This window comes from Mus musculus, chromosome 13 (genome assembly GCF_000001635.26).
Source record: "Mus musculus strain C57BL/6J chromosome 13, GRCm38.p6 C57BL/6J".
NCBI classification, from domain to species: Eukaryota; Metazoa; Chordata; class Mammalia; order Rodentia; family Muridae; genus Mus; species Mus musculus.
The window spans coordinates 85188928-85213733 of record NC_000079.6 but is presented as its reverse complement, the minus strand read 5'-3'; the positions used below and the strand labels follow the sequence as shown (position 1 = coordinate 85213733).

General features: G+C 37.4%; 1 protein-coding gene across 4 annotated transcripts; it reads right to left on the bottom strand.

Annotated features, from left to right (window-relative positions):
* Window positions 1-2: 2 nt before the first annotated feature.
* Ccnh (cyclin H) lies at window positions 3-24357 on the bottom strand. Of its 4 annotated transcripts, none has more exons than NM_023243.6 (9): window positions 24082-24349; window positions 22858-22980; window positions 17409-17482; window positions 16173-16383; window positions 11238-11401; window positions 7536-7606; window positions 4845-4956; window positions 1820-1880; window positions 3-994 (listed from the first exon to the last, which is right to left on the bottom strand). In NM_023243.6, exons 1-9 carry the CDS (start codon window positions 24196-24198, stop codon window positions 956-958), a joined length of 972 nt encoding a protein of 323 aa, NP_075732.1. In that variant the 5' UTR covers window positions 24199-24349; the 3' UTR covers window positions 3-955. The 4 variants fall into 4 exon arrangements, with proteins under 4 accessions (NP_075732.1, NP_001334516.1, NP_001334517.1 ...); NM_001347587.1 differs by having other exon boundaries at window positions 11238-11293; NM_001347588.1 differs by having other exon boundaries at window positions 16173-16203.
* Between the last annotated feature and the right edge of the window lie 449 nt (window positions 24358-24806).

Here is a 24806-nt window from a genome sequence, read left to right as displayed (position 1 = left end):
ACACTGGTCTAATATATGCATATCTATCTTTATTTTGGTCTTAACTGTAACACATATTATTAATATACAGCAAATACATACTAGTATGTCAAGCACTGCTGTGACTAATCCCATCAGGAGCAGGCATTATTTTCCCCAATCTGTATTTGGGAAAATAGCACATTGAGGTATATAATTAACTAAAGTCATAGAAAAGTAGAGGCATATGTTTTGGGTTTTTATATTAAGTTATTTAACTTTAAATTTTTGCATATAATTTTTCTACAGATTTCTAGTCACTATAATGCCAACTTTATAAGGATTTACTGAGAGGTAATCATTTAATGATAAAATTGACTATATCATTTACTATGACTTATCTGTAGAAATTTAAGATTTTTTTTTATCTATACTCAAAAATTCTATTTTTATTTAAACCTAGAAGATATCTGTAACTGCATGTAATAAAATTTAGCACCTAAGTACTACGTAAGTGCCCAGTACATTCTCCAGCTTAGTAATGAATCATCAATAGTTCAGTCTACTGGAGAGACATCTGAGAAGCATTTGTAAGGGCTTCTGGAGGATAAAACCTATTTTCTTAACTTTTCAGATGTTTACCTATTGTTCAGGTTTTTTTTTTTTCTAGTATAATGCTTCTAAATGGAAAGGTTTGTTTATTATAGTTTGTCTAAAACAATACAAGGAAGTGTAGCACAGTCTGACTTTGTCTACCACAGGAGGACATGGTTTGCAACTAATCCTAGTGGATTATGAATATTCAAACTAGGTGGCATTCACCCCTTTTGAAGCTATATGTTATATAAAACAATCACAAAGAAAATATATAGAACAACTAGAAAAGTTTAATATATTTTGATGTTTTCACATTGTACTATTTTTTTAAAAAGTAAAATGTCAGACATGCTTCCTACTTCCGTTGGTTAATAAGTACTGCTGCGGTCATTTATTATGGTTAGAGAGAATCTACCAGGTCGTCATCAGTCCATTCCTCCTAAAGGGAAAAGAATGTGGTAAGGGTAACATTGAAGTATTGAGCCATTTGTTGTTTACCTCCCTCCCTTTAAGAAATTGTGGATTGACAACAGTCTACTGTAGATGGGTTTTTTTTTTTTTTTTTGAGATAGTCTCCTATTATGCCTTCAGCCAGCTTTGGATCCTCTATACCTCAAGTGCTAACTACAGGTATGTGCTAAGTCCTGCACTTGACTGTGATAACGACATGGCAGCTGCCCACTCTGTGAGGAGTGAAAAGTTATCCTTTGCCTGTGCTTATTTATCCTTGACTTCTTAAGAGAGAGATTTTAAAACTGGGGTAAGGCAAGGAAAGAATCCTGAGAGAATAGATAAAATTTAGCATCACTGCCTTCTATCGTAGGAAGTTACTTCAGTCAGGTAGCTTACTTTAGAAGTGGTTCAGAGTCATGTGAAAACAGCCCATGCATAGGCTTCCTGATTAGCACCACATAACGAGCAGCTGCCAACGTGCTCCTGCCATGGACTCCATTCCCCCTGAACATAACCCAACATAAATCTTCCCTTTAACGATTTCTTTAAAACTTTTACTGTACATAAACAGGTGAGTAAAAATTTAATAATTTCAAACTTTAGAGGTACTTGTAGTCCTAGTATTCGGTGGGCTCAGGTCAAAAAAGAACTGGGAGTTTAAGACCAACTTGGGCTACAAAGCAAGACACTGTTTTAAACGTTCTCAGCCCCACCTCTCTATAATGCTTATAGTAGTTCAGAACATACACACTAGCTTAGGTCATGCCAGAAAGTGTAAGTTATAGCGAGTTCTCTTCAGGGGAAAACATACCTCTTCCTGTTTGGGTTTCTTTGACACATAGTCATCATCTTCATAGCCTTTCCTCTTCTTCCTATAATTAAGCAAGTATCGATTAGCAAAACTGTTAGTGGCAACAAAACCTATAAAATAAGCTAGCACGGCCATGTGAACATGTGGTAGCCCTCAGCTACAATGACAGTACTCGGACTAAGGCACCAGTATTGCCTTCAGTTCAGTCTAGCATGGGTTAAAAAAATGAGGCCCTATCTTCAAAAACAAAATACATTATGTACTGAAGAGTAGGGACTAGATAGCTGGAAAGGTATTATCTGTGGATACAAAGGCAATATTTAATATTTAATCCAGTGTAGCAAGAACCTACAAAGATGAAAACAACGAAAACGTTGAACATACCCATAAGTCCCAGTTCTTGTGACTCTAAGGAGATTATTGGATAATCATTGGTTACACTGTGATACCTGGCCTCAAGTAAACATAGCAAAGAGAATCTAGAGGGAAAAAATGTTGGAAGACCTTGTCTTGGTTATCATAAAAGCATACTAAAGTGGAGTGCAGTGGTGGCACACACCTGCAGTGCCAACACTCAGGTAGGATAGAATAATTGAGAATCTGAGGCGTCCTAAACCAGACCCTGTTTAGGAACAAATAAAAGGACACACTATAAAAGCTATGGTTATTAAGAATATGGTGTTGTTAATACATCGGCAGTCAAAGCAGGACAGGCAAAACTGGCTCTGCATATCTGGTGACAGACTCAGTGGGGTTAGACACCAAGATGGACAGCCTGGTTTGTTCCCCATGGCTGTATGGAAAGAGGAAAACTGACTCTTTTATGTTGTCCTCTGCTCTCCACACAGGTACTTGCTTATTAAGTACATAACTGAAATACAATAAATGATTTAAAAACTGGATATACCTTTTAATTTTATTTGTGATTAAAAATTGTCAACTAAGAAAACCATGAAATAATACTCAAAAACAAACTAGAAAAACTACAAATATTGGTTAAAAAACAAACAAGCCCCCCAAAGCCTTTACCCTTCCTAAGCATTTCTTTGGCAAAGTAGTGTAAGAAAAAACATAAATAGGATAAACATCTTTTTTAAAAAAGATGTTAATATATAATGTATTACAAGAATAAAATGCCAGAAGCAATGCAGAAAACTTACAAATGGCTATTAAATCTGGAAACATCAATAGTTACAGTAACCAGGGAAATGCAAATGGTCAAGGTGACTCTTATCTTTTTCACCCGGACTGGCAAAAGTTAAAGACTGGCAATGTTAAATGCATGATGTGGACACATTACTACAAACAAGTATTTCATGCATTTCTACAAAGAAAAGGTTGGCAGATGGTAGACCCATCTGGTAAGTGACTTCTGAGATCAAAATCTGTTTGATTAAAGGAAACATTGGTGTTTACTCAGTGGGTGACTTAGAAGAATACAGTAACTGTACAATGAAAAATAAAGGCAGAAATGTTAATGATCAAGGAAAAATAAATGCTTTGTGCTGAAGTACTACTACTTAGTGTTGTTCATGAACTGTTTCCAGCCTGCAGTGAGAGGAGCAGAACAGACACTATGTAGAAACTATACAGCAAATTGACAGTAACTTCTAACTGGTGAATCTAACAGAATTTAAACATATTTTTATGTATATTTCACTTTGGAGAAACTGATTGTATTTTATAATTTTTAAAGTCCTTCTTTTACAAAGAAATATTCAGACACTTACAAGAATGTAGAAATCTTTTTTGGCAGGGTTGGCAAAGCAAATGGCAACTTGGAATAAAATGTAAACTCTATCGATTAGAAATTTCTGGATTATGGCCCATTCCTTTACTAGCTAGAACAGAATTAATAGTCAAATGATCCAACTCTGAGGACAAATTAGTAAATACTTTATAGGCCATGCAGTTTCTGCCATAAGCACTTAACTTTTCTGCCACAGAATGAAAACAGCCACAATAATTATGTAAACCAATAATGGGCATTCTATCTTCCAATAACTGTTCTTTTCAAACTTAATGTAAGAACACAGTCAAGTGCTACAGTCCTTCTACTTACCAATGTGTCAACTTTAATTCTCTACAACCTTCTGATATTTACTAGTTACTACTGAAACCTACCAATTCAAGATTTACATGAAGACATGTTTTGAAGCTATATCTGTAAGACAACCGTCCTATAATTTGCACTCTGCAAGCCCTGGGAATCCTCTACTAAAACTACATTTAAGAAATTAAGCCATGACTATCTTGTGCTGAAGACTTTGGCATACTCTTCAGCTTTTTACACATATTTGTTAGCATTTCTCTAATAAAATAAATAAATAAATAAACATCTATAGCTATCACAGCTAATTCCCATTACATGTTAATAAGTAACAAGATTAGAGTCAATACATATAAAACAAAATCTTTTACTTGTATTATCACATGCTCAAAAATTAAGTTACAATGGATCTTTTATGTAGAGAATATGTATTTTATAGTAAATTCTACATTAGCCTACAAAGCAAGAGACATTAAATATGCTCTTATACTTACACAACCTAACAGAATATTTTACTCGTTCTCTGACACAATGCTTCCTTCCTTACTAGTTTATAAAAATTAAGTCTAAAACAGTACATTTGTTCACCAGAAAATATCAGGTTGGCTAAGAGACAAAGGTTTAACAATTTCATAGGAAGACTGGCTCCCAGTGATCCCATAACGTGGGAAAGCGAGCCAAGCTACACACTAACGATCAGGATCAACCTGTAGGGTGAAAGCCCAACATTCCTTCCTTATGTTTACTTCCACTAGAAATGTGCACATAGGCCAAGCTGGGGATGTGGACAAATAGAGAGCACTTGCCTATGGACAAGGCCCTGAGCTTGCCTCCCAACACAGACAAAATCAGTATACTCAACTTTTTATAAAGTTTGATTTAGGTGCTAAGACTAACAAACTTGTAACAGTGAAATAATTTAACAATTGAACTCAATGACTTTGTGAACATAACTTCTTTATCATGCCTACTTACGTAACCGCATTAAGTGCAAGGTCAGAAGAATGACACCGCTCCAGCTTCTGTTTCAGGACAGCAACCTCGTCAGACCTGGGCGGCTCGTACTTTTTTACTAGATTTCTCATGCCTACATGGGGATACAAACTCTTTTTTAATAAAAACTCAGCTAAATGTGGTGCCACATGCCTCCATCTCTACACTCTGGAGGCAGAAGCAGGTGGAACTGAGTTTGATGCCATCCTGGTCTAGAGTAAGTTCTAAGAAAGCCAGATCTACCCAGGAAAATCCTGTTTTAAAAAAAAAACCAAAACAAAACATCTGCTTTTGTATAAAAAAGCATAATAATCTAACTTGCTTCAGGAAACTGAAGACATTGGTGATAACATATTCTTACCAGGACTTGTATTCTGTATTAAAATCAAGCAGCAGCAGCTCTTAAAGTTCAAATAATATCTGCTATATGCCACACTATATATAGCATTAACATTAGCATGCTGTATATAATACTGGTAGTAATGTTTTCCAAGTGCCTCCATGTTTACATTTTGCTCAACTTAAAGCTTTTGAAATAATCCCTATGTGATTTAGTAAATATTCTTTATTCTCTACCACCAGCCATACACATGAACAATCTATCCCAAAATATACCCTCTTATTTACTAAGAATATAACATATAAAAAAAAACAAGGATGTTTCCTTAGCAAATCAAATGTTAAAAACAAACTATAGATCAGCAAAGATAAGACTATATACAATACTTTCTATCTTATCTTGTTATGTTTAACATAATAAACCAAAAATCTCAAGATTAGAAACATGATAGTCCAGGGACTTATTATATGGCCATGTGCTTTCAGACTGAAATTGGTATTTGTGATTAAACATCTTTAGATCACTATGTGTTTTTATAAAAAAAAATATGAATACCTTCATATTACTAAAGCTGAGTATTTTTGAAGCATTCTCCTTGTTTCATATTTATTAAAATAAGTGGAACAAAATAAAGACAATATAAGAAATCAATAATTAAACCACACACTTCAATAAGCAGTGTGTTTTCTTTATAGTCCCCTCTACTACCAAATTGTTAGAAAGTACTATTATAAAAAAAAAAACCAAAAAAAAAAAAAGTACTATTATCAAATCACAATCGGCTTTGGAAGTGAACCCTCTAGTGGTAAATATGAAGACCTACAGTTTATAGGGAAAAAAGACCAACCCTCTATTATGCTCAGAGGAAATCCAAAATTACTTAAAGCAAAGAATCACTTCAAGGCATGTAACTGCATGACTTGAATCTCATTTAAAACAAACATTAAAATATACACATACACATTTACTATCACCTAAACAAAGGTCTGCAATCCTGTATTTTATTGTTTTGCTTTACCCTTAAAGTACGTCTCCATACCTATGAACATAATTGCCAAGACAATAAAGAACTAAATGTGGTGGCATGCCCCTACCATTTTCACACTCACAAAACGGAGGCAAAACACTTCAAGTCTAAGTCTAGCCTGGGTTGCATTGCTAGACTGTGGCAAAAACACAAATTAAGTGATATGTATGCCAAATATGTATGTGTGCTTATATATATGTAGGTATGTGTATATGTATACACATATATGTTACATGCGCACATACAATTAATACATATACATGTATTAATTAAGCAAAAATTCAAATCAGAATTTCTAAGAGGATTTCTCAACACTAGCACCAAGGAGTTTTTGGTAAGCCTGTTATCAAAGTCTATATTAATTTTCCAAGGCTCCTATTAAAATTTTTATTAAGTTGGTGTTTTAAAGCAACCAACTCTATTCTCTCACACTTCAGAGTCCAAAAATCGGGAATCTTGTTTCCCTGGGCCCAAATCACAGTATTGGCAAATTTTATCTGAAGGCTCTAATTGACACATCACTCCAACATCTGCATATCTTTTGCTGTTTTCACAGTTTTTCTCAAAGTCTCTTACCTTCTAGTCATGAAGACCCTGTGACAACATGTACTATTTTGCTTCAGTAACTCAAGTTACCATCAGCACCTTCTCATGAACTAACCTGTACAACCCCATCTTTTACAGTCTCAGTTAACAGATACGGGTTCCACAGATAGGACATGGACCTCCTTTAAGGGGGCATTTTTAAGCAGCATTCTTCATGGCTTTTTGGTTTGGATAGTGTGGGTTTTTTGGTGTTAGTGTTTGAACAAGAACTGAAATGAGCTAGACAAGGGCTTACCACCTAGTTCCAACCCATCTAGCCGACAAACCTCATTTTTATCGATCTCTAAGCTGTAATAGTCAATGTGTCTGTCTTCTGAAATTGACACCTCTCCCTCACCAACCCCCATATGAAAAATTACTGGCTTTGTATTGATTGATCAGTATATGACAGATATTAACTAGTTAAAATTATTTACAAAACAAATACTCCAGATGCAAACTTTCCCTTGAAGTGAGCTCTCTGATTCTAAATGTCTACCATATATTTGTGAATACTTTCAAAAGAATCTATTCTGACTTAGGCCTTTCTAAATCCATATTCTCTTTTTACAGATAAAAGAATTTTCTTTCACATACCTTCCATTTATTCTTGCCAATGAATCTTCAATGCATTTTGAGAACAGTAATTCAATAAAAATAAATTGAAATACTAGTCTACTACAGCATTTGTTCAGAAAGCAACTACATTAATAGCACTTACTTTTCATTATATCCAGTAACTGTGACAGGCAAGTTCTGTTTTCTTTTAGCATTAGACTCTCTGATAAGTAGCTGAAGTAAAAAAACCAACATTTTAATTCACTGAAAGCACATAGCACACTGAAAAGACAGGTATAAATTATTTACCTCCATGTTCATTACATCAAAGACAGTTTTAAAATTACTTAAGACTATTACTTACTATTTGAAACCTCTACAGTACTAAAACCTATTAGAGTTTGAAAAACTTACTACCACTTCTGCCAGTTTAAGAGATGTGTACTGTTAAAAGTTTAAATTTTATGATATATAGCTTTCCAGTGATAAAAGTACTAACAGCCTATATTTGTCATTGTAATATTAAATGTTTGCTATAGACACAGCCTAACTACAAGCCTGGCTTTATGTGACTTAGGAAAAGTCTGTGCTAGAGAGATGGATTTCACTAAGCTCAAAGGGAGAAGATAAGGAACATGGCAGCAGTCAGCTGGCTCCCTTCAGTAACAATGTCACTGTACCTAGAGTATACATGAGCAAGTAATCTACCAACACGGTATTATTACCTCAGGCTTTATAAGTCTATCACGTCCGATTTTTATCATGTCCAAAGCAATCTCAGGTCTTTCAAATATATATGTGTATATATATATATATGTGTGTGTGTGTGTGTGTGTGTGTGTGTGTATGTATGTATATATATATATATATATGTATATATATATATATATATGTATATATATAAAACTTTCTCCAGATAAATCAGTTGTAAAGAATGCAAAGAGTTTTATGAAATGTTGTTGCTATATTTTAAACTACCTAGATTAAGCTATATGACAAAACTTTGATAGCTATGTTGCATATTAACTAGTTTCCTTATTCCCCTCTTGTTATGCATTTGCAACTCTCCTGAAGTTTCTTCTTCTTTTTTTTTTTTTTTCTGTTGTTTTGTTTTGTTTTTTTTTGAGACAGGGTTTCTCTGTGTAGCCCTGGCTGTCCTGGAACTCACTTTGTAGACCAGGCTGGCCTTGAACTCAGAAATCCGCCTGCCTCTGCCTCCCAAGTGCTGGGATTAAAGGCGTGCGCCATTACCGCCTGGCTATTCTTTCATTTTTAAATCATGGTTTTTTTTTTCTTTTTGAAACAAGGTCTCATGAAGCCCATTTTCAACTCAGCATAGCTAAGGATGTCCTTTAACTCCTGACATTCCTGCTTCCATTTCCCATTGGCCCTTACAAAGACTCTACACCTAACCTCCAGCCAAGTCAATTATTCACATCATTGTGTTTTCTTAGCTCAGGGTTTCATTCTTGTATTCCTTTAGTATAGTATAATGGAAGCTTATTAAATGTTTGCATAGTAAGTAAATGAGATATAAACCACAATAGGATTAAATCTACGTAGTGTGTTATATTTGCACAAGATAGGTTTACTGGGGCTAGAGAAATATCTCAATGATACTGTTCTTGCAGAAGACTCAACTTTGGTTCCCAGCATCCATATATGGCAGCTCTTAACCACCTACCTGGCAGGAGCTAGCTATCTAAGGAAGGCTAAGGCTAGCAGGTGACTTTCCTGGAGGTGGTCCACCAATTTTGCATGGCTTGTGGTGGGTAAGCTCTGAGAGGCAAGGTCCCAAGGGACGTTCATCTCGGGATTGCTTCTTACAGCTGATATACCTTTTCCTATTACCATCTAATGATCCCTGGGCATTAGCCCACCCTATTGCACAGATTTCATGCACATCAACATAGAGATGAACATTCATGAATTAATGTTGTTTAGATAAATTAATGATTTTATAGAATTTCTGATTTGATTCAAATAATTTTACGAAGAAAGTTTTAAGAGATGGTTTAGTTGTTTTGCCAGAAAGAAATATAATAAAGTTAGAATCAAGAACAGTATGTGTCCATTCCTCATTGAAGAGTAAAGGCTGCGTAACAGGGTCTATAATGAGCTTTCACAATTATACTAAAGAGAGAAATAGGCTTGGGACAGATTTGTGATCAAGAAAAATATTCATTCTGGGTCAGATCCAAGGATAAAGCCACAGGTATGCACTATGATAAAACAAGGCCTTGTAAAACTGTTGCTTTGAACTTGGATGAAACAATGCTTTGAACTTAGTATCAAGGTCTTTCTGTAACTCCACTTTTGTGTAATATTTTACCTATAAGGTAATTTTCTAAAGAACTTTTGTCTAAGAAGGTGTAAGAAGGCCAGAGAGAAGGAATAAAGTGTGGCATCTGGGTGCTCAGCCCCACCCACCACCCATATAGATGTATATGTCTGTCTATATGTATGACATGTAGCTATATGTGTATGTATGTAAGTATGCATGAACACTTGTAGAGCTGATGAGATAGGTGCTTGGGCTTGACTAGAGTGTATATGTATATGAATGTATATTTTTCTATACATATTGCCTGGTGAAAGATTTTAATTCTTTTCCTTTCTTTTGCCTCTGGTCCATGAAGAGTTAAGTTCTAAGCCTCTCTCACCAGCAAGGGGTCCTTGAGCTAAAAAAGAAACTAACACTTATTAATGCATACATAGTAAGAGAGCTACAGAGCCAACACTCAGCACTGCTCAGCTCAGAACAGTAAGGAAGAGTTAAGTTTCCAGGGCCATCAGCTTCTGACCCCCAGGACAGAGAAGAGAGTTACAAGGTCATAACTATCAGCCTTGGCCTTCATCCAGCTCTGTGTCCCACTTCAGCCCACTCCTCAGCTGGAGCAGGCACTTGGCACCCAACTCTAGCTCTGGGGAAATTACACCTTTTTGCTAGTCTCCATACATATGGCACCTATACACATGGCATATAATTACAAGTACACATAGATAAAATAAGTGTTATAAGAGAGGTATACATACCATAAATTTTAAAAGGCTAAGGTCGCTTCTGTAGAAATAATAAATATTCCCAGTAAGGAAGAACAAAATCTAAATCACATCTGTCAATATCTGATGTTTTCTTATCATTGTATTTTGAAATTTTAAGTATATGAAATAGTTTTAAGTTTAGAAAATTTTACTTTCTTCAGATGTTTATAAAGATGAAACAAAAGAATCTCATCATAAGAGAAATTAAATGAACAATAATATATAGTATAAATTGTAAAACAACTGGAGTATAACAATTGTTTCTAATTGGCCATTCTTCCAGCTGTGTAATAATATACTTACAGTACTGTTTCAAGTTTAAGAATTAGCATGTACATATGATAACATTAAAAAAAAATCAAGTGAATTAACTCACATTAAGTACTCATTGTAATGTCTATCTATGTGTGTTTATGTACTCGCTATTATTATTTATGGCTCAACTATAATTTTCATATGGATATACCCTAAAGCATACTTCTACAAATCCTTACTGAAAGTGTTACACATGCTTTACAACATATGATAAAATAAATCAGATTTGCTGCATTAACACTGCCTTGTAAATCTATCATACACTGGTAGCTATAACTGTCTTCCAAAACTACCTGTCACACTTCTACTTTAGTCAGAAATGTATTCTCTTAGCTCAACAATACTCGATTAAATGCTTTCTTTAAAGGCGATTTCTTTCTTCAATCACAAACTTACCAGATATAAGGCATTATATATACAGAAATATTGTCTAATGAAGCTTACTTAAAAGCTCAGACTCTACTAAGAAGTAAAACTCTACTAAGAAGTAAAAACAAATTAATACCTTTCCATAGTAATTCCAGCTCTAGAGGCACTTGATAAAATGGCGGTCAGGGCAATCTGTGAAGGTGTGTATAAAAGATAAGCATCTGTCAATGCAATTCTACTAAGAAAATCATCAGCTGTTTTCCTCAGAATCTCCGGATTCTCCAACATGGGGTACCGAGTCTAGAAAGAAAGTTTATAGATGTTACCATTTCTGAGTTTATTGGCTAGCCACCATTAAAAACTACAGTAACTAGGAGGTACTTAATAAAGAATGATTTTTATAATTCCTTTCCTCTATTCCAAAACTGAATCTTTCAATGCTAGATTGTTTGGTATGTACATAGCTAAGTTATTGTCACCAAATTCTGAGTGTTTTCACTGATATGACTTTCAAACTTTTTGGAATACAACCATGATTAGCAATATATGCTTATAAGAAAAAAACAGAATCATACGCTTTAGCACAATAATGCTTAACATTATTCTCAATTTAGTACTTTTCTAACTTAGAAAGGGAAACTCTTCGAGATTCTATGGGATTCAAGGCAAAGACAAGATATGTATGATACAGACGCTCAGGTAAAGACTGGAAGGCCACATTAGAAATTGTACCAAATCACTGTCAAAGCAAAGTTTTTTTTAATGTATACCATGGGGGTGGGGGGAGTAAATGTAAACGAATGTTGAACCAATTAGCCTTCACAAATATCTACAGAAATACTTTTAGACTATGTTCAGGAATTATGGAAAACTGTCAATTCCTTTCCTTAAGGTTTTTTTTTTTTTTTTGGTTTTTCGAGACAGGGTTTCTCTGTGTAGCCTTGGCTATCCTGGAACTCACTTTGTAGACCAGGCTGGCCTTGAACTGCCTCCCAAGTGCTGGGATTAAAGGTGTGCACCACCACACCCGGCCTTTCCTTAAATTTTGAGCCCTCAGACTGGCTTTAGATACTCATTGCCAAATCCTAGTAGTAAGACAATCTATAAATATTCTGAAATAAAATATATCAGGTTCAACTACAGAGTCCCACATAGGCCTAGTCATTGTCCCCAAATATCTAACCTCTGAAATGATAAATGTAGTCACTCCCCCTTTCTCAGGATTCTCTTAATTTTTCATGATGTTCTTGTAAATCTTGCACCATTTGGTTTTGAAGTCTTCAACCTGATCAGATTTACTAGAGTCTTCAATAATTTCTTTGCTGTATAAATATATAAACATATGTATATATACATACACACATATATGTATGTATACAGATATTTATTTATTTATATATACATATTTATTTTTATTTATGTCTGTCTGTCTGTCTGTGAATGTGTGTAATATGTGCACAGTGCACATATAAACAGTAAGGGGTGTCCGTTCTTCTGAAGCTGGAGTTATGGGCAATTTTGAACCACCAGATGTCGATGAACTTTGGAAGAGAGCACGCATTCTTTAACTGATAAGCAATCTCTTCAGCCTCAGTTTCAACAGCATCTGAATCTAATTTCTATACTTTTGATTTCTGGGCATTGGCAGAAAACTCTACAAAAGAGGTTTTGGGATACTACTATAAATTCAAATTCACTGACCTAGGTGTGTCTCTTAGCCTAACAATGATGTCTTCCTAGAAAATTTGTTCTTTCATTTGAGTAAGTCTCAAAAAAACCATCATTCTATGGAAAATTATCTCTGCACTTAATAAGGATAAGACTATTTCCATTAAATCCCCAGATACAATAGTATTTTCACCCAGACTCACTCTGTCTTGTGTCAACACAAGAGCTTACACCTTCTCTACGGCCAGCTGTACCCTATTTCAAACCCCATGCTAACCTCCTTTATATTGTTCGTAGAGTCTAAAGCTCTGCTATACAGTCTCTATTTCCCTTTAACTTTTTCTTATTGCTAGCTCATTGGATCAGTACTTAAGTGTGTCAATCTCTTCTAGAAAACTAAACATGTCTACACCCAACATTTCTTTCATTTTACCTTTCCAATTCAAAGAAAAAAAAAAGTTTAATCCAAGTTACATATACAAGTTCTATTGTACAAACCATTTTTTCTTTCAGTAATGAATAAGAGGCATGAGTTCTGCAAGCTTCCAAAGCATCCGAGCATCCCCGCCATTCAGTACCACACCAGCGTCACGAGGACCATGCTTGCAGTGATGCTTATGGAAACAAGTCTATGCTTCAGTGTAAGACACGGTATGTACATTACAGAATTTTGAAAAAATGATAACCATGGTACTGCTTTATGTTCTAGCTGCACCATACACTTTTCATTTATTTTAGAGTGTATGTTTTATACTTACTAGCAAAAAGTTAGTTTTTATGTTAGAGTATGTTTTTTCTACTTAGTAACAAAATGCTAATTATAAAACACCCCAGGTGTATAAGAATAACAGAAGCAAGCCATTGTTATGAGAGTATATGACAGCTCCATGCACAGTAGCACCTAGCTAAGGGCAATGTGCAAAGGCGGAACATTGTGATATTGATCACACAATGACAAATTCATCTCGTGTCTAAGAATATATCCAGTAATTAAGGAACACTTATAAGAAACATACCTATTTTTCTCCCTCTTTCCCTTTACCTGAACAGGATCTTTCTATGTAACCAAGTTGACATGAGACAGCTCTCCTTCATTTATAGTTTTAAAGTTTTTATTTTCTTTGCTTTTATGCCTGTTGATGTGTATCTGTGTTTTGCCTACACATATGTCTATGCACTACGTGTATGCCTGGTGGTCAAGAGGGGCAGAAAAGAGCATTGGACTCCTTGGAACTGGAGTTACAGGCAATTATGAGCTACGATGCGAGTGCTGGGAACTGAACCCTGTTCATCTAGAAGAATAGCTAGCACTCTAAACTAGTGCATCTCTACAGTCTGTTGTCTTTCAACTTATTCCCCTAAAGCCACCAATCTCCTTTTTTTATCCTTCTACACTTCAAAGACAAATGTCAACAAACTCATGAGTGACCTTTCTGGCACGAAATTCAGCAAATATCATTAGCCTACATTTGCTTTGTCCAATCTAAGCAGAACTGGAAGGCGTTCGGCTTACTTACACGAGCGCTTTCCTTCCCTTTGTTTTCCAACAATCCGACAACTCTGGATACATTCTAGTCCCATTATAAGCTTCTCCATTTTTCAGCTACTCTTTAAACATTTCTTATGACCAGTCCCCACTGTTACCCCTTTGCCCATTCACTCTTTTCATAATGCAGGATACATACAGATGTCAAATCTTATCTGATTGTATAATGCCTATTTTGGCTCTCAACTTGACTACATCTGGAATTATCTAGAACCCCAAATGGCTCGTGAACCTGAGGGATTGTTGCTTAATTCATTCATTTGAAGTGGGAAGGTTCATTCCTAATCTGGAATTCTGAGGTAGAAAGACACTCCTTTAATCCAGATCTTTTGAGGTATTAAGACTCTCCTCTGATTTGGGTCACACCTTCTCCTGGAAGCCTATATAAAAGACATGGTTGTAGAAGGAGGCCCTTCTTTTAGCCTGCTTGCTCTTGCCTTGCTAGCAAGTCCATTCCTTCACTTGCATTAGTGCTTACTTCTTTCGCATTCCAGTGTATGCTGATCAGCTGAGACATCCAGCCTCAGAGACTTAGCAGTTACTGGATGGGCTCTGGGATCTTCTGTTCATAAGCACTCGTTACTGGATTAACTAACCACATCCTAATAAATCCCTTTTTTCTCTCTCTATAGATTAAGTTACTCTAGAGAAGCCTGATTAGTATAGCCAAAAACTAACCTGTGAGGTGCCAACAGGCCATTTTTGCACATTGAGAACTCAATCATACCCATTCTCTAGACAAGGCTTTCACTATCTTCTTTTCCCTTTGTTCAACATCTTCAACACTACTTATATAGTCTAGACTTTTGCCTTCAATTCAAGCCAAGCACTCTTTCCCCTCCATCTCCAGGCTCTTCATTTCTTAAGTGGGCTGTGAGTCTGAGCTCCTGACGAGGAAGGTCTCTGGGTGGAATGTTCCCTCCTTACCTATTTGCTACTCTTGATCTGAATTTCACTTCCACTGATGCTTTCTCAACAGTGTTTTCCTTGCTTTTCAATCTGCCATCTTCTAATAGAATATTTTGATTTCCCTATATAAAATTTACCACAGTCATAGTTATCTAAGGTCCATGAAAGTTGTCATGGTTCCTGTCTTCTTTCTAGGTTGCACCCCAAAACCTGTTTAGCATAAACAGAATATCTACAACTGCTCACCTGAAAATAACCAGTTCTCGACTGTTCTTTGACTTTACTTAGACTATTAACAACTTAAATTGACTACGTCATATTAACATATGTATTAATATGTGGCACATGTAAATACATAGGTATAAATTCTATACATTAAATGTACACGTGCACATATTTGTGTTACAAGTTTTGTGGTGTACTCATACTAAATTGCCAGGCTAGTCTCAAACTCCTAGATTCAAAGTGGTCCTCCCACCTAAACTTCCTGAGGCTCTGAAAATACAGGTCTCATCTATGTACTTATAATTTTGGTGCTTTTATTTGTGAACTGAGTACATAAAACATTTAAAATAAGATCAATTTATATTTTAGTTTAATATTAAGACTTTTTTGAGGTTCTATAAGTCACTAGGCCTAGATCTATGACCATATATATCGGTTACAAGAGTTACAATAATTCTTTAATGACATTACTATAATCTCATAATCTATTATAGAAAGTTACTAAACCAGAAACCAGGGAACTCTTATCCAATAATCTTAAGAAACAAACTCTCCAGGTGTACTCTAATGCACACTGAGGTTTGAAAACTATTACCCTAGACTCTCAGGTTGCACCTGTGTTGTACGAGTTAGTCTATTACTGATTATGAAGTTTTCAATTCGTTTTAGCAAACAATAACAAAGAATTAGCTCTACTAGCTAATTTCCTATCAGCAGGTTTACCTTTATATCGATGAGGAAGCCTTCAAATGGTCTGTATGGATTGTGGACAATAAGGTGAAAATTAAGTTGTTGTATAAGTAGTAGTTCATATTCCAAAATCTGTTCCAGTGCCCTCTCCTGTCCAAGAGGACTCTCTCGAAGATTTCCAACAAACTGGGGACTAGACACATTGAATTCATCTACTTTGCAGGCCAAAAATGCACAAGTAAGCCTACATAAAAAAATAAAGGACAGCAGAAATACCTAAATATCCCTTAAAGTACTTTGTAAACTGCATAATACTGAAATGTGACAATGCTAGACACTGCAGGAAATTAAAAAAAAAAAAAAAAAAAAAGAACTTAAGTGTTCCTTTTTAAACTTTTATTCGTTAGACTTAGGGGAAAGTATAAAGTTAGATTGGCCCAACATCTACTACTGCTACAGTATTTAACCATCATTAATAGCTTTATATAGTCCAACCAGAAACTTGAAGAAATAACTAAGTAGTGTGCATCAAGAACTATAAATGGAAGATTTGATTTAACAGAATTGATCATGTACATATACCTTATGACCATAGAAGACAGATAATGGTAAGTAATACTGCAGATGGTCATCAGCAGAAGCCTCAAGTCATTTGAGTATGTGGTTATTACGAGCTTACAAGCAAACATGAAATTCCCTGAGTTACTAAATTAAGTTCAGAGAAACTAGTGTAAGAAAGCTATTGCTGACAGCCTTTAGAATCTGAAATCACAATAAAGGCCTGAGCTTGACTGGTGGGAACGAAATGGGGACAAACAGAAGCATGAATGACAGCAAACTGATGAGCCCTATATTAATTGTGCTCTCATATACAGTGGTAAGCATAATGCAGAGCATACTACACTTCTGTTTAGCCAAAATGAATCTGAAGTTACAAGATCCATAAACTGAATGGAAATGGAGAGAAAGCAATTTCCTCAAATGATTCTTAGCCTGAGCAATTGGGAGAATAAAGGTATCACTGACAGCAGTATTGGTAGAATAACTAGATGTAAGGAAAACCATGTGAGTGGTAGACAAGTTGCAGGTCAGATGTCATTATCTATAAAGAACATAACAGCAAGTAAGAAGACCTTATATTCAAATAGAAAAAAAATTCAAGTCTAAATTGTTCCTAACTAAAATTGTCAACAGTCCACAGATAAAGGTTCACACATTATAAACATCTTCATTCAAAACCAAACCAAACCAAACCAAATTCATACTCACATTATTATCCGAGGGTGATATTCCATTACTGAGTTATTAAGATAAAAACGCTTGAAATACATACAAGCTGTACCCTAAGATTAAAAATAAAAATATAAACATTTATAAAAGCATAACTTACTTCCATGTAGCATGTTAAATTTTGAAAAACTTAACTTATTCACTCATGCACAGGTTTCCTTAAAAACATTTTCTACATCAGTATGTTTAAATTTTCCCTTAATCAAAATAAATTATGATAAAGTACAACAAAAACTGTTGAGTGAAGTTTTAGAAACTCTACTGCCTTGGCCACGCTTCCTTTTCTATCTGCCTTATGCTCCGGAAGTCAACTACTCCACCAGTCCACTCCCAAGACCCTTGCTCCAGGAAGGGTCAGGTTACCAGCCTCACCCAAAACCCTTGAATCCTTGCATAAAAGACACATAGACAACTTTGTTACCTTAACTTGCCTTTAAGCACAATTGCTCTGGGCAAATACCTCCTGCCTGGAAATGCATGCCCTTACCATTTATTATCTCTGACTCTCCTTCTACCCTAAACTTAGTGGCTTAATCCAATTAGCCACTGCAAAACATTTTTGGCCATCCTTCCATAGCTGAAGCTGCAGGCCCTAGCTGCCCCGAGGTCTTACATGGTTGCTGCATCCATTTTCCTCCAAAACATGGTAGAAAAGCCCCTTCTCTCTTTCCCTGTGTCTCTTTCCTCTTGGTACCCAGACCCAAATGTACCTTCCGCCCAGCAATTGGCTCCTGCCCTTCTTTATTGACAAATCATGAACCAATTAGGGAACTAGACCTTAGTATCAGAACTTCCCCAATCAAAGAGCCTATATATATATACATACATACATATATATATATATATATATATATACATATATATATATATATATATATTTAGTTATCTGTCCCCAGCCTGTGTACAGTAAGTCATTCTGTAGTTAACTAAACTTAAATATATATGTATGTATGAATTAATTTTAGAACTCAGAGCAAAATGAGTACTTATACTCAGAAAATTTTAAGGACTAAAATACTACAATCACAGGTTAGCCAATTTTGGAAAAATGCTAATGGATAACATGATTGGAGCAAAAAGCCTTTTCTCTGTCAACTCCAAATCTGTGATGAACCATGATGACTACTGCTAAACTGTAGCGCCTCACCTTTGCCTGAATCTTCCCATTCAATAAGTCCCACTGTGCAAAACACAGTAGTATCAATTTATTCCAATCCTTATAACACAGTACTAAAATTGCTCTCTTCACAGAAAATGAAATAGCATGAGTGACATTTATCAAGGGTTGGAGGCTATATTCAACTAAGAACTCTCTATCTTTACCTATTGAATCACTTAACAGTAAAATAACCACTTATTTATTTGATCACAGGAAAAAATACTTCATTTAAATGCTTCTAGAGTTGCTGTCAAATTATATTAAACAACAATAACAAACAAAATCACTGTATCCATTGTATAGATGAATTTCATAAAGTTCACTGAAAGATTGCTTGACCCAAAGAAATAAATTAATCCTACCAGCTCATTCTACAGTTTCTGTAACGAAAAAAATCAAACCCAATTTCATCATAGAAACTAATCAGCTGTATTTGCTACTGTTTATGACTGTTTCCTCTCTCAGACATGTCTACAGCTTTAAAATGAATAATAAATACTAATGTACTTAATATTTTCAATGTTCTTTCTTTTTTCCTATTATAAAAATGGAGGAGCGTAGATAGTTCTTCTCTATTAGGAAACTTAAAAAAACAGCTGTCTTAGTCAGGGTTTCTATTCAAGCATCATGACCAAGAAGCAAGTTGGGGAGGAAAGGGTTTATTCAGCTTACACTTCCATACTGCTGTTCATCACCAAGGAAGTCAGGACTGCAACTAAGCAGGTCAGGAAGCAGGAGCTGATGCAGAGGCCATGGAGGGTGCTGTTTACTGGCTTGCTTCCCCTGGCTTGCACAGCTTGCTTTCTTATAGAACCCAAGACTACGAGTGTAGGGATGGCACCACCCACAATGGGCCCTCCCTCCTTGATCACTAATTGAGAAAATGCCTTACAGCTGGATCTCATGGAAGCATTTCCTCGAGGCTCTTTTCTCTGTGATAACTCAAGTTGACCCACAAAACCAGCCAGTACAACAGCCTTTCATACTTGGCCTTTACAACCAACAAGCCATGAGAGTAATAATAAGGTAAAAAGTGTTTTGGACACCCTTAACACCATCTTTTTTCTTCATTGTTTAGCTTGTACCACAAGTTACCTATTCCCATCCCAGTAGAAAACACAACACTAAGAACCACATAAACTAATCCTGAGACATTTAAGCCTGGGATATACTCAGTAGGTAGTGCGCCTGCCAGGCATGGATGCAGCTCTGCATTTGATCCTGGGTACTAAGTAGAACCAGATGTGTAGTGCCTACAATCCCAGTGAGGTTTAAGCAATAGGACCAGGAGTTCAAGTTCATCCTCTGGAATATAATAAACTCAAGGCCAACATGACTCTTAGAGGACAGACACAAGAAAACAAAATAAACAAAGCTACCAAGAAATCAATAACAATGTCACCTCTATTATCCTCTAATCAAAGTTTTAAAACCTCTTAGGGCAAGAGTAGCAGCTGGAACATAAATCAATGAGCATTTCAAACCAGAACTGAGTTTAGCAGAGTTGAAAAGTCACTAGTTTATATTCTAATCTCAATTCCACTGTAAAGAATATGGGAAGAAAAATGCGGATGTCGCTTAAGCTCTCGCCTCTCCTGCTTCTCTTGCTTTTCCAGCCCTCTTGCTACCTCTATCCCCTCCCTTCTCCTCATGGCCATGGGCAGCCTCTCCTTCTCTACCTTCTCTCTCTCTCTCTGCCTTTCCACAATAAAGCTCTAAAACAAACAAACAGAAAAAGAAAGGAATGTCACAACCTGTACAGCACACTATAAAGTGACCCAGGAGATGCCCTTCCTCTTAAAATATAGCAACTATGAATTAGGCCTTTAAAATTTTTACAAAATTAATTTTTCTCACATTCATTATACTGATACAAGTATGAAAATACCAGTATTTAAAAAAATGTGACTGATTCATATACAACTTTCATGTAAGCATGTTATGGTGGCTAACGTACATTAAGATTCACACCTTGATCCAGAGAACTAAGCATCTGGAGAGAGGCCACATTTCAGTCTTGCTTTTGTCTGGTATGGCTAACAAAGTTAGTGCAATGACTCACTTTTCAGCCCAAGATTCATGGAGCAACTACGCCTTCCCCTCAGTTTCAGCCCAGTCCAGCCAGAAGCAGAGGATTACCAGGCTAGGCACTCCAAGAGTCACCAGAGGGGAGGAGTCTAGGATTCTAGTCATGGCAAGAGAGCCATTTTCTGATGAGATGGCCTGTATTGAGCCACACTGTGAGAAGAAATAAACTACTAGATTTTTTTTTTTCTATTATAGTCTGCCAAATAGTTTGGGTCCTATTTAGTCTGCAGTTAGGAACTACTTTAACCTCAAAGATAACTCTAACGTAAATACCATTTTGCTACTTGTAAAGAATAAAAGATCTTTTTCCTTTCTGTAGGCTTCCATTTTTTCCTACTGATGGTGTCCTTAGCCATGCAAAAGCTTTCCTATTTCATGAAGTCCCATTTATTAACCTTTGATCATAATGCCTAAGCTAAGGAACTCAGGAATTTGTCTCCTGTGCCAATGAGTGCAAGCAGTTCCCTACTTTCTTTACCCCATCTGCACATGAGTTTAGTGCAGGGTAATATATATGAGTCTATTTGCAGACAGCCACTTAGACCAGCACCATTTGTTGGAAGATGCTTTTTTCCCCCATTGCATGGTTTTGGCTTTTTTGTCAAATATCAAGTGTTCATAGGTATGTGGGTTTATTTCTGGGTCTTTGATTCTATTCCATTGATCAACCTGTCTGTTTTTATTCTAATACCATGCAGTTTTTATTACTATTGCTCTGTAGTATAGCTTGAAATCAGGGAGGGTCATACCTCCAGAAATTCTTTTATTGTACAGGATTGTCCGACAGAGGACTAATATCCAAAACATATAAAGAACTCAAAAATTAGACATGAAAAAAATCAACTAAACCAATTAAAAATGGGGTATAGAGCTAAACAGAGAATTCCCAACAAAGAAATCTCAAATAGCGGAGAAGCACTGAAAGAAATGTTCAACATCTTTAGTCATCAGGGAAATGCAAATCAAAAAGATTCTGAGATTCCTTCTTACACCCATTAGAATGACTAAGATCAAAAACTGAGCCGGGCAGTGGTGGTGCACACCTTTAATCCCAACACTTGGGAGGCAGAGGCAGGCCGATTTCTGAGTTCGAGGTCAGCCTGGTCTACAAAGTGAGTTCTAAGACGGCCACAGCTATACAGAGAAACCCTGTCTCGCCAAAAAACAAAACCAAACAAACAAACAAACAAAACTGAAGTGACAGTCACCAGCCACATACTGGTGATGATGTGGAGCAAAGGGAACACTCCTCCTTTGCTGGTGAGAGTGCAAACTTGTACAAACACTTTGGATATCAGTTTGGCAGATTTTCAGAAAATCAGGATTAGTTCTACCTTAAGACCCAGCAATACCACTTCCCGGCATATACCCAAAGGATGCACCACTATACCACAGGGACACTTGCTCAACTGTGTTCACAGCAGCTTTATTCATAATAGCCAGAAACTGGAAGCAACCTCAAGTGAAAGGCCAACCAATGACTGGCTCAATTTGAGACCCATTCCATGGGAAAGAGCCAACCCGACACTATTACTGATACTCTGCTGTTCTTGCAGATAGGAACCTAGCATAACTGTCTCCTGAGAGGCCTCATCTAGCAACAGATGGAAACAGCTGCAGAGACCCAGAGCCAGACATCAAGAAGAGCTTGGGGAGTTTTATGGAAGAGTGGTGGAATTGAGCAGGCCAGAGTTGTAAAGGACTCCATAGGAGGGTCTACGGAGCCAACTAATCTGGGCCCATGGGGCTCACAGAGACTGAACCACCAAAGAGGGCTGGATCTAGCTCCCCAACCCTCCACATTTGTACCACATGTGCAGCTTGGTCTTCATATGGGTCCCCTAACATCTGGAACAGGGGCTGTCTCTGACTCTGTTGCTTGCCATTGGATCCCCTTTCCCAACCAGAATGACTTGTTGGGCCTCAGTGGTAGAGATGCTTAGTCCTTCTGGGGCTAGATGTCACAAGGCAGGGTGGTACCCAAAGGAGGAGGGGCTTCCCCTTCTCTGAGAAGGGAAGGGAGTATTGGTCAGAAGAATTTGCAAACGGCAGGAATGAGAAGAGGTGGTGTGCTATTGGGATATAATGTGAAAAAAAAATTATGGAGGAAAAAGAAGGGAAAAGTCTAGTTCAATTCTCTCAAGCCAGCTAACAAGCATATTCTTCTCTCCCATCACTTACCACAACAGACCGTGGCATAGCTGGTTTAAACACTGAACAGAATTCCAATAATCTTTTTTCATAGTACTTGCAAAGTGTCAATTCTTCATGAGGCTCCAGAAACACTGGATCATTTGGAAGAACCTTTAGACAGAGCAGACATTTCAATGTAAGGTCAGTGAATTCATTGTAAGACCGTCTTATCTGTCCTGCTTAAATTGGACTTATACCACCAACAAAAAATAGACCTGAAGCTTTCTCTCTTTGTTAAGTTTACTAAGCATCAAGCAAAATATCTAGGAGAAGAATAAGCAAAAATCAATAAACTGAATCTAGGCTTTCATTTTACAAGTTCTCAAACTGTCAGCTGGACATTTTTAAACAGTCATGACAGAGTATGTGTCAATTCACTCCCAGGTTTGATACCATTATTTGTAAATTAAAAAAAAAATACATATTTTCATGGGTTGGAACTCTCCCAAAGTAGCTTTTGCAGTAAATCCATATGTCACCAAAATTAAAATAACTCAGTTCATTGTCTACCTGTTTTGTTGGTACAAATTTTATTTGCCTGAAATTTGTAGAAGCTACTATAAAGTTATCCAGGGCCGTACACAGAAATGAATGGGAGAGTTGTAGGAAGACCTGGATAGAGGCCCATAGAACACGCATTACTTGTGTCAACTATTTTCTTTCCTTGTACAACCTTCTGTGTGAAGGTTGTTTCTGGAAAGCAGATCCAACAAGCCATCATCCCCCCATTTCAAGTCTTTGAAAAGTTCCTTTCAGTTTTGGCAAGAATTTCAACCGCCTTACACTTCCGCTTACAAAGTTGCTTGTGCACGTTCTTCAACCACTGCTGCAGAGGTACAGCTTCATCCATGAGTGACCACCAGCACTCCAGGCACTTGCCTGCCAGTCTGACTTTCCACTAGACACCAGCCTATGTGTGTGCCCTCCCTCCTGCCATCTACAGAGAATGATTTGTCGTGACATCCTGCAGGACAAGTGACCAGTTCGAGTCCCGCACTAAGTCCGCACTCTTCCAAGGCTCTTGCCAGTCCCCAGGATGTCACTCAGACCTCTGCCACCGCCAGCCCCGGACTTGGCTGTCGCGTCAGTCCCTGTCTGCACTGACACAGCCAGGCGAGCGCTCTACAGGCTTCCAGCCTGCAGGCAAAGCGGGACTTCAGGAGAGGTCCCAGGTTTAGGGTGGGCACAGGGGCTGGCTCGCGGGGACCTCACCTTCCCGTTAGCCACAGCTTTGCACTTGAATTTGCGGTTGGCGTCCGCCCGCAGGCGCGCCAGCTGCTCCTCGCTAGCGAAGGTCCAGTGCCGTTTCTGGCTGCTGCTGTGATACATGCTGTAGCCCTCACGGGCCGCAGGGCCGCGACAAAAACAGCGACACTCCGAGAGACAGCGACCACGAGCGACGGCCAACGCGCGAACCCCCGCCCCCGCCCAGACCGCGGACGCGTGCGTGACGTCCCGGTCACGTGCCAGCGTCTGCTCTGGAGTTTCCGGAGCCGGTGGGAGGTGTTCCGCAACGAGGGAGGGCGGAGCCTCGGGGCTCCCAGGCTTTGGGGAGGAGTCTGAAGGGCGTGACCCAGGAGGGTCAGAAAGTGGGCGTGGCCGCAGGGATCCAGGTTCCAGAGGACGCCTGGGCACAAAGAACCATAAGCCTTCATTTCTTTATTTTTTATTTTTATTTTATGCCCATTGGTGTTTTGCCTGAATGTATATCTGTGTGACAGCTTCAGATCCCTTGGAATGGGAGTTTCAGACAGTTATGAACTGCCCTGTGGGTGCTGGGAATTGAACCCAGTTCATATGGATGACACAGTCAGTGCTCTTAACCACACATACACACACACACACACATATATATGTATGTATGTATATATATGGATGGTGACGTGGTTATAGGTAAAAGTGGGAGGTGAGCACAATGGATTCTGGGAATATGGTGG